Source organism: Nycticebus coucang, chromosome 6, assembly GCF_027406575.1.
Source record: "Nycticebus coucang isolate mNycCou1 chromosome 6, mNycCou1.pri, whole genome shotgun sequence".
In the NCBI taxonomy this organism is placed as follows: Eukaryota; Metazoa; Chordata; class Mammalia; order Primates; family Lorisidae; genus Nycticebus; species Nycticebus coucang.
Window position 1 is genome coordinate 77,673,569 of NC_069785.1, and position 10,282 is coordinate 77,683,850.

The 10,282-nt window shown below is 49.4% G+C and overlaps 1 protein-coding gene across 3 annotated transcripts; it reads left to right on the forward strand.

The window, feature by feature from the left end:
* Positions 1-467: 467 nt before the first annotated feature.
* MPI (mannose phosphate isomerase) lies at positions 468-9,912 on the forward strand. Of its 3 annotated transcripts, none has more exons than XM_053596009.1 (8): positions 468-537; positions 1,012-1,178; positions 2,201-2,401; positions 3,162-3,303; positions 3,662-3,844; positions 7,917-8,090; positions 8,710-8,918; positions 9,202-9,912. In XM_053596009.1, exons 1-8 carry the CDS (start codon positions 522-524, stop codon positions 9,418-9,420), a joined length of 1,311 nt encoding a protein of 436 aa, XP_053451984.1. In that variant the 5' UTR covers positions 468-521; the 3' UTR covers positions 9,421-9,912. The 3 variants fall into 3 exon arrangements, with proteins under 3 accessions (XP_053451984.1, XP_053451985.1, XP_053451986.1); XM_053596010.1 differs by having other exon boundaries at positions 1,012-1,139; XM_053596011.1 differs by lacking the exon at positions 7,917-8,090.
* The last annotated feature ends 370 nt before the right edge of the window (positions 9,913-10,282 follow it).

Sequence of the window (10,282 nt, forward strand, 5' to 3'; positions counted from 1 at the left end):
CACGGGGAACACTCTTCCCTTCCTCACCTCCAAGTCCGTGCTGAAATTTCACCTTCCAAGAAGGCTGAACCAGACAGTCTTTTAAATTCTGCAAACTGCTTCCCACTCCCGCCAGCTCCCTTGCTTTTGGTAGACTTTATTACCTTTCAACACACTGCATGATTCAGTTACTTTTACTTGCTGGTCTTCCCTTCTCCAGAACATAAGCTCTGCAAACACACAGGGAACATTTTCTTGTTCCCTGATGCATCCATCCTTCAGGGGAACTTAGCAAGTTTTCGGTAACTACGTACCCTGCGAAAGAAGGAAGGAAAGAAGTAAAGAATACGGGTACCCGAGAAACCCCTTGGCTGGTGGGGGGGCCCTCCTGAAAGTGGGCGGGTACGAGAGGTATCCGGAACGCCCGATCCGGTGCCCCAGGAGGCGCTCCGGGAACTGCATTTCCCGTGAGGCCACGGGCGCAGCCGGCCGCGGGGCTGCCGGGAAGGGCATACGTGCAAGCGAAGTCCAGGACCTCGAGAATGGCTTCTCCGAGAGGTGAGCGGCTGGCCGGGATGTGGGCAGGGGGGGTTTTGTGTGTGTGTGTGTGTGTGTCGGGGGGGGGGGGGCGCGTCCTGAGGGACGAATCTCAGCATGATCTTCCAGGTCGTGCCCACTCCTGAGCTTCACGGAAAGATGGATGGGCGCTGGGCAGAGAAGGGGGCACCTGCGATGGGGATTGTAGCCGTTGAGGGAAGGCCGTGCCGCTTTCCCTGTCGCATCACCCTGGGGCTGGGTACCTCCTGCTCCTTCTGGTCACCTTAGCGCAGCTCTCTGCCTCACGTCAGCACAAGATCCGTGCTGCCCATTTTACAGTTGGGAACATTGAGACCTACAGAGGGAAGGAGTCTCATCCAACAACCTACAAACTCTGTTGCCAGTTGGAACCCCTAGCTCTTGCCTGGTTTCCCCGGACTTTAGGGTCCGACCTGAAGAGCCGAATGGAAGGTGACCTTATGTCTGTGTTCCCAGTGTTCCCACTTTCCTGTGCCGTTCAGCAGTATGCCTGGGGGAAGATGGGGTCCAGCAGTGAAGTAGCACAGCTGCTGGCCAGCAGTGACCCACTAGCCCAGATTTCAGAGGACAAGCCTTATGCAGAGGTGAGACCCGGGCTGTATTTCAGCCCACCTTACCTGCAGGTAAGATGAAAGGGAATGGGCCAGCTGAGAAATGTGGGGACAGCAAGGAGGCAGGAGGCTCTCTTGGCTCTTCAGATCCATCAGGTTGATGCACCAGATAGTTCACCAAAAGAGAGAGTTTTGTCATAATAAGCTGGGATTTCCAAAAAAAAAAAAAAAGCTGGGATTTCCAGTACCTTCCTTCAGCACTTAGAGAATTTTAATTCAGCTCTCTTTGACAGTTTTTTACTTTGACTATTTTTATTTATATATTTTTTTGTATTTTTGAAACAGAGTCTCACTCTTGTGCAGGCCAGAGTGTTGTGGCATAAGCTTTGCTCACAGCAACCTCAAACTCCTGAGTTCAAGTGATCCTCCTGCCTCAGTCTCCTGAGTAGCTGGGACTACAGGCACCCATCACAACACCCAGCTAATTTTTCTATTTTTTTAGTAGAGAAGGAGTCTTGCTCTTGCTTGTGCTGGTCTCAAACTTCCAAGCTCAAGGGATCCTTCTGCCTCAGTCTCCCAGAGTGCTAGGATTACAGGATTGAGCCACCACACCCAACCTCTTAGTTTTTGTATTTTTATTAACAGAAAATATTATTTCTCCTGCCTACTTAGTAGAGAAAAAGCCAAAGTATAAGAGGGCTTTATTTAGGCAGTTTCTGCTTCTGAAACTGAAATAAATGAATGTTAAGCTCTCACAGAACCATTTGAGAGGCATACCTTTTCAGTACGGGTGTCATTTTCGTCATAGGGCAGATAAGGAAACTACACCTGAAGAAGGGAAATACTAGTTCAAGTCTCCATAGCTGATTAGAGGCGGAGCCTGGATAAAGGCCTGGATCTCCTGACTTCTAACATTCTGGGGTCTCTTGCCTCCCTGTATGTCCGTGGTGGCATAAGCATTTGTACCCAGACTTGGGAGACCTGTTTCAAGACTTAGTTGCCATGTGGGGAACACAGTGTAACTGAGATTGATGCAGGCCAAGTAAGGGTGCCAGGTTCTTTTCCTTTCCCTCCCAAGCTTTCTGTCTTTTCAGTTGTGGATGGGGACACACCCCCGGGGAGATGCCAAGATTCTTGACAACCGGATCACACAGAAGACCTTAGGTCAATGGATTGCTGAGAACCAAGACTGCTTGGGCTCAAAGGTCAAGGACACCTTTAATGGCAACCTGCCCTTCCTCTTCAAAGTGCTCTCAGTTGAAACAGCCCTGTCTATCCAGGCACACCCTAACAAGGTAGAAGACCAGCATGGGGTGCAGCGATCAGGATAGAGAAGGGCTTACTGGTATCTCAAGGCCCACTTAAGACTTTCACTGTTGCTTTTAGCCTATCTATGCCAGGCTCCTGCCCAGAGCTAAATTCAGGTCTGATAACTCCCAATTTAGCTCTACGCCACATGGTAGTGACACATGCAGCAGCTAAGCTAAGTGAACTGTGCCAGAGCAGTTTCTGTAAGCTCATTCCAGGGCCTTATTCCTGGTCTTCCTTCACCCAGCACAAGTCTATTCATATTTTCCATTTTCCAACCTGCTGTCTAGAAGAGTTCAACTTGCAGGGCAGAGCACATACTCTCAGCTCTACCCCCATGGAGTCTTCCACACAAGCCCCTAAGTCTCATCCTAAGCAATTGTTGGTCCAACCTGCTCATTTCTAGATAGTTAAAGTAAGACCCAGAGAAGGAAGGGGTTTATTTACCAAAATCACACAGCTTGTTAGTGTTAGAGCTTGGACAGACATTCAAGTGTCCTGATTCATAGACCAAGCCTCTTAAAGTCTGTTCTAGTTCTCCTCCACATTTGGCCCATTTCTCTGTTCTGGGTTAGTTGAACCCCAAGTTTCTGCCTCATGCTTTGACTTGGCTTGTTGCCAGAGGTAGGAAGCCACTGCTGTCCTGTGACTGGGGTAGGTGGAAAGCAGGGACTGGGTGGCACTGGTGTTCCTGACAGGTGATAGCTACTCCCTGACCATTCTCTTCTTCCTCTGGCCACTGCATAGGAGCTGGCAGAGAAGCTGCACCTTCAGGCTCCACAGCACTATCCTGATGCCAACCACAAACCAGAGATGGCCATTGCCCTCACCCCTTTCCAGGGCTTATGTGGCTTCCGGCCTGTGGAGGAGATTGTAACCTTTCTGAAGAGTAAGGTTGGGCAGAATGCTGAGGGCATGCTTATTGGGCCTGGGATGCATGGGGAACTCAGACCAGAATGGGAACATGGACAGGTAACAGAAGGTAAACTGCCATGGGAGCTGAATGGCCTTTTCGCCTCATGAAGGAGTTTTTGGAGCCAGTAGGCCAGGCAAGGGAGATGAGCCTCAGGTGTGGTTGCCAATGGCTACCTGTTTACAGCAAACTGCAGTTTGTTTAGTATTGTCTGACTCCTTGGTTAGGATTGGGATAGAGAGGTCCCCTCCAACTCCCACTTCTGTGGGTTCCATCTTAACCATTACTAATATGGGTCCTGGGCCTGACCCCTGGTCCTGGCCCCTTCCTATAGAGGTGCCTGAATTCCAGTTCCTGGTTGGAGATAATGCAGCAACACAGCTGAAGCAGAGCATGAGCTGTGACTCTCAGGCTGTAGCCTCTGCTGTGCAGAACGGTTTCTCCCACCTGATGAAGAGTGAGAAGAAGGTGGTGGTGGAGCAGCTCAACTTGTTGGTGAAGCGGATATCCCAGCAAGGTGGGCATGGTTGTATGCCTGGGTGGTGGGTGCAATGCTCTGGCCTCAGCTCCCTGGCACAGACACCAGGATGTGGGGACAGGGCTCTCAATCCCTATGCCAAAGTGGGACACTAAAAGGGGCCTAACTAGATGGCCTGTTGGTAACTTAGCATTTCTTTTCCAGTCTTTGTTAATCAGGCCTCTAGGTTGAGTGCTACTTCCTAACTGGTCATCTTCTCTACATGGTTGAAGGCAGATTGGCCTAGGAGACTCTTAGGATACCTTCCATCTGGATGTTCTGAGATTTTCCCCAGTCCCGCAGCTGCTCCCCATGGATGAACTTTTTTTTGGCGGTGGGGGGCGTGGTCTGAGAGTCAGAAGGGGACAAGAGGATCCTCTCTGTCCTCCAAAGGCCTGATGCCTAGAGCTCTTAATCATTGGCTCTTTCCTTAAATACCTGCTGTGGGCCCAACCTTGTGCTAACTAAGGAGAGTTCAGGAAATGACTGTGATGGGTGCAGTCATGTGGCCTTTGGACTGGGGAGTCAATACAAGCAGTGAGAAATACCAAGCAGGGCCTCTTTGCCTACTTGCCCTAGCAATGGAAGCCTGGTTTGCTGTCTATGGTGAATGTATCCTACTTTGTAAGCTTTCTCATTTTTTTTTTTTTTTTTATTGTTGGGGATTCATTGAGGGTACAATAAGCCAGGTTACACTGATTGCAATTGTTAGGTAAAGTCCCTCTTGCAATCATGTCTTGCCCCCAGAAAGTGTGACACACACCAAGGCCCCACCCCCCTCCCTCCGTCCCTCTTTCAGCTTTTCCCCCCTCATAACCTTAATTGTCATTAATTGTCCTCATATCGAAATTGAGTACATAGGACTTTGTAATCTTTCTTATTCTGTAAGCCTTTCTCTTCCTCAATAAATTTTGTTTCATGCTTCCTTAAATAAACAATAACAACAAATAACACCAGGCACAAGGAATTCCCAGCTGTTAGCTTATGTGGCACAGGCAGTAGGTCCCATCTTTCTTTTTTTTTTTTTTTTTTGTAGAGACAGAGTCTCACTGTACCGCCCTTGGGTAGAGTGCCGTGGCGTCACACGGCTCACAGCAACCTCCAACTCCTGGGCTTAAGGCGATTCTCTTGCCTCAGCCTCCCAAGTAGCTGGGACTAGGCACCCGCCACAACGCCTGGCTATTCATCTTTCTTTTTTTTTTTTTTGTAGAGACAGAGTCTCACTTTATGGCCCTCGGTAGAGTGCCGTGGCCTCACACAGCTCACAGCAACCTCCAACTCCTGGGCTTCAGCGATTCTCCTGCCTCAGCCTCCCAAGTAGCTGGGATTACAGGTGCCCACCACAACGCCCAGCTATTTTTTTTGGTTGCAGTTCAGCCGGGGCCAGGTTTGAACCCGCCGCCCTCGGTATATGGAGCCGGTGCCTTACCGACTGAGCCACAGGCGCCGCCGCCCGGTCCCATCTTTCTTAATCTGGAAGTCCCAGCCCCTTGGCTAGGTAGCTCCAGATGCTACCTTTGAGCCACAGGCACTCTTCATTTTATCCAAGCATAGCTTTTTTATTGTTGTTCATTCATTGTTTTTTGAGACATGGGACTTTGTGTGTTGAAAACAGGAAAGTCGTAGGCTTATGGGCATAGTTGGTTATCCTTCATGGAACTCTTCTGGGTTATCTCACTAACCAGATTTTGAACTCCAAGAGCAGTGGTTTTCAACCAGGGGACGTTGGTCAGTTGTTAGGATATTTTTTTTTCCTTGAAGGGAATTTTATTGATGGCTCTCATTTATTCCCTCCCCAAAGACCAATTGCAGCCAGATGAAGTGAACATAATCTCAAGATTTTATCGTCTTCATGATAAAACAGAAGATGTTTAGAACTGTATCACTTGCCCCTTTCTCGTCTTATCTCCTTCCACTTCAAAATGCTTGCATCTCTTTATAGCTAGCATTCTCTTAGATCTGCAATTGGGCGCCACACACCCAAGCCTCAGCATGATCTTTATAGTTTTAGCCCTTTTCCAGAAAATTGGCTTAGTCTGCCCACCATAGCTACTCTTCCTGTCCTAACACTGCTTTCCCTGGGCTTAGAGAGAATCCTTGCCCTTGTACTGTATCACTTGGTGGGGCTGGTGCTTGCCACACTTCTTACAGAAAGTCTGGGGGTTGGGAGGTGGGGTTAGGAACATTCACTATGTTTGCGTGAGTGCTATCAGCAACAAAAAAAAGCTGTCAGGACATTTTTCATTTTCAAACTGTTTTGGGGATGCTAGTGGCATCCTGTGGGTGGAGACCAGCGATGCTGCATCCAACAGTGCACAGGAAAGTGCCCAACAAAGAGTTACGAGGCCCAAAATGCCAGTAGCACTGAGGGCAAGAAATCTTGTTCTTCCTTTAGCCCTTTTAGTGGATAGTATATTCCTGGGTGTATGAACAGTCAAGGTATGGCGAAAGAGGCTGGGCACAGTGGCTCACAACTGTAATCTTTGCACTTTGGGAGACTGAGGCAGGGGCAGGAGGTTGCTTGAGCTCAGGAGTTTGAGACCAGCCTGAGCAAGAGTGAGACCCCATCTCTACTAAAAATGGAAAAAATTAGCTGGGCATGATTGTGCACACCTCTAGTCCCAGTTACTTAGGAGGCTGAAGCAAGAGGATTGCTTGAGTCCAGAATTTTGAGGTTGCTGTGAGCCATGATGCCATAGCACTCTAGCTCAGGCAACAGAGCAAGGCTCTGTCTCAAAAAAAAGAAAAAGGAAAAAAAAAGGCCAAGAACAGTGGCTCCTGCCTATAATCCTAGCACTCTGGGAGGCCAAGGTCAGTGGATTGCTTGAGCTCACAAGTTCAAGACCAGCTTGAGCAAGAGGGAGACCCCATCTCTAAAAATAGACATTATGGCCTATAGTCCCAGCTACTTGGGAGGCTGAGACAAGGGAATCGCTTGAGCCCAAGAATTTGAGGTTGCTGGGAGCTATGATGCCACAGCACTCTACCAAGGGCAACAAAGTGAAACTGTCAAAAAAAATAAATCATTTGGCGGTGCCTGTGGTTCAGTGGGTATGGTACTGGCCCCATATACCGAGGGTGGTGGGTTCGAACCCGGACCCAGCGAAACTGCAACAAAAAATAGCTGGGTATTGTGGCAGGCGCCTGTAGTCCCAGCTACTCGGGAGGCTGAGGCAAGAGTATCACCTAAGCCGAAGAATTGGAGGTTGCTGTGAGCTGTGACGCCATGGTGCTCTACCGAGGGTGATAAAGTGAGACTCTGTCTCTAAAAAAAAATAAATAAATAAAAACCAAATAAATCATAAGTAAGTAAATAAATAAGCCAGGTGCAGTGGCTCAAGCCTGTAATCTAGCACTCTGGGAAGCCAAGGTGGGTGGACTGCCTTTGCTCACAGGTTTGATACCAGCCTGAGCCAGAGCAAGACTCCATCTCTAAAAATAGCTGGGCATTGTGGCAGGCGCCTGTATTCCCAGCTACTCAAGAGGCTGAGGCAAGAGAATTACTTGAGCCCAAGAATTGGAGGTTGCTGTGAGCTATGACACTACGGCACTCTATCAAGGGCAATACAGTAAGACTGTCTCAAAAAAAAAAAAAAAGATACAGTAAAGATAAGCTGGAATATCAAGACAGGCTGGACCCCAGAGGGCCTGGGGTATGGCTAGAACAGACTCACCATAGCTTCTTTTTTTTTTTTTTTTTTTTTGTGGAGACAGCTCGCTTTATGGCCCTCCGTAGTGTGCCATGGCATCACACAGCTCACAGCAACCTCCAACTCCTGGGCTTAAGCGATTCTCTTGCCTCAGCCTCCCGAGTAGCTGGGACTACAGGTGCCCGCCACAATGCCTGGCTATTTTTTGGTTGCAGTTCAGCCAGGGCCGGGTTTGAACCCTCCACCCTTGGTATATGGGGCCGGTGCCTTACCGACTGAGCCACAGGTGCCGCCCTCACCATAGCTTCTGTATTCCTGTGGGCAAGGACCTTTCCCCAGGATTCCCCGGCCAAGGTGGGGTTGTGAACACCACTGAGTATCCCAGTATCCCTGAGTGGCCTGGGGTGTTCTGTGATCCTCAGTGGCTGCTGGAAACAACGTGGAGGATATCTATGGTGAGCTTTTGCTGCACCTGCACCAGCAGTACCCAGGAGATATCGGTTGTTTTGCCATCTACTTCCTGAACCTGCTTACCCTGAAGCCAGGAGAGGCCATGTTTCTGGGGGCCAATGTGCCCCATGCCTACCTAAAAGGAGGTGAGCCACACTTTTAACATTTTAGCAGTGAGCCTGTCATCCCCCTTGGGCTTTGTTTGCCTGTCTGGACAAGAGAAGGTGGTCGAGGAGACCTTCTCTAAGGACCATCCATTTCTGACCTCTGATGGTTTCTGGGCTCAGCAGGGAAACACCCAGTAGGGATGATGAATGCCCATTTAGTGTTGGACACAGCTTGAATCGTCCCACCACCCCCATGAAGTTGAGACCGCATGATATTAAACCTAGTAAGTGTGAGAACGACACTTTGAACTCGGGCTATATTGGGTCAAGGCCATTCCTCTCTCTCTCATTACACAGCCTTTCTTTGTCTGCCCTACCAACCTATTTTTATGTTAAAATATGCATGTTCCCACAGAAAGATGTCACATTTTGACTGCTGGCTATTTATCTATTCATGCGCAGGATTCTATTATAGGAATATAATCAGGGAGATGACCTGTCACCTGTTTTTGTATCTTAGCTGCATTCTCCCGGAGAATGCAATTCCTACAGATTTTTCCCTGACCCTGCATCAGGTTTGTGGATCTCAGGTTAGGAGGCCCAGCTTCACGGCCTACATCCTTTATTAGCTTAGCACATGACAACTGTCTGTCCCCAGACTGTGTGGAGTGCATGGCATGTTCAGACAACACAGTGCGTGCTGGCCTGACACCCAAGTTCATCGATGTGCCAACTCTGTGTGAAATGCTCAATTATACTCCCAGCGCCAGCAAGGACAGGATCTTTCTGCCAACACGGAGTCAGGAAGACCCCTACCTCTCCATCTATGACCCCCCTGTGCCAGACTTCACCATTATGAAGATGGAGGTAAGTGAGGGCCTATGATGGGTATCTTTTTTGTTGACATGAAAAACCCTGGCAAGGGTCCTAAAGTGGAGTATACCTGGGGCTAGGTTTCTCATCAAGGTCACTTCGTGGGGGCTGGCCACAGGGCCTGCCAATTCCTCCCCATACACAGGCCTCTGTGCTGATAGGGCCTGAGCAATGAGAAGGTGGCAGTGTTCTCCCTCGTGTCTTGGGGGTTGTTTAGGCCCATATGCTGATGGGAGCAGAGTCTAAATACACTGTCTTATCGTTTCCTCCTGCCCAGGTCCCTGGCTCCATGATTGAATACAAGGTCTTGGCACTAGACTCTGCCAGCATCCTCCTGATGGTGCATGGAACAGTGACAGCCAGCACACCCACAGCCCAGACAACAATCTCCCTGCAGCGTGGTGGGGTCCTCTTCATTGGGGCCAATGAGAGTGTCTCACTGAAGCTTACTGAGTCTAAGGACCTGCTAATATTCCGTGCCTGCTGCCTGTTATAGAGGCTGCAGCCTCCTTAGCTGTCCCCTGTCAGTCACCCCAAATCCTGGCTGACCACTTCCTCAGGCCCAGCCCAAGCCCCTTTCCCTTATCTGGACTCCCCAGGTACTTCCTGGAAGAGTGAGCTTGTAGGTAGTGACACCCGAGTATACCTAGGCGGAACCATGTTCTCTGGGGAGGAGGGACCCACATGAGGGGCCTGATACTCCTTGTACCTGCTATCACTGCTTGCCACACCTGAGCCAGGCTCTTTCCAACTCTAAAGGCAGCAGCTCTGCTCCAGCCTGTAGCACTAGGCTATCTGGTGAAATCTGTGACGTTAGTGTGTCAGAGCAAGAGACAGGGTTTCTAAGGACAGGGTTCTTGCCCTAGGACTGCCTGTTTCCTAGGCTGCAGAAAAGGAAAGGGCAGCCTGGTGGAATGATGTGACTTACATTTCTTGCTCTGTCAAAGCAATTAAAGGTCACTTGTGTTGTGGCTGTTGGGTAAAAACACTCAGCCTTTGGCATTCCTGTCCCTAAATTGGGCTGAAAGCCCTGTCTGGATGTTATCCAGTTTTTGCTTTACTCCTACTTTGTACAGTTTCCCGGGGGAGGGCATGCTAGACTCCAGAAACCTTTTGAGTAGGAGAGGGCAACTCTCCTACTCAAAACTTCAGCCTCACATGGGCACCTTAAAGGCAGGCTTGAGCCCTCCAGGCATACAGAGAGGAGGTGTGTCTAAGGGCACACTAGTCATCAGTGCAAGATTTTTTTTTTAGTTTTTTTTTTGACCAGGGCTGGGTTTGAACCCACCACCTCTGGCATATGGGGCTGGTGCCCTACCCCTTTGAGCCACAGGCACTGCCAGCAAGATTTTTTTTTT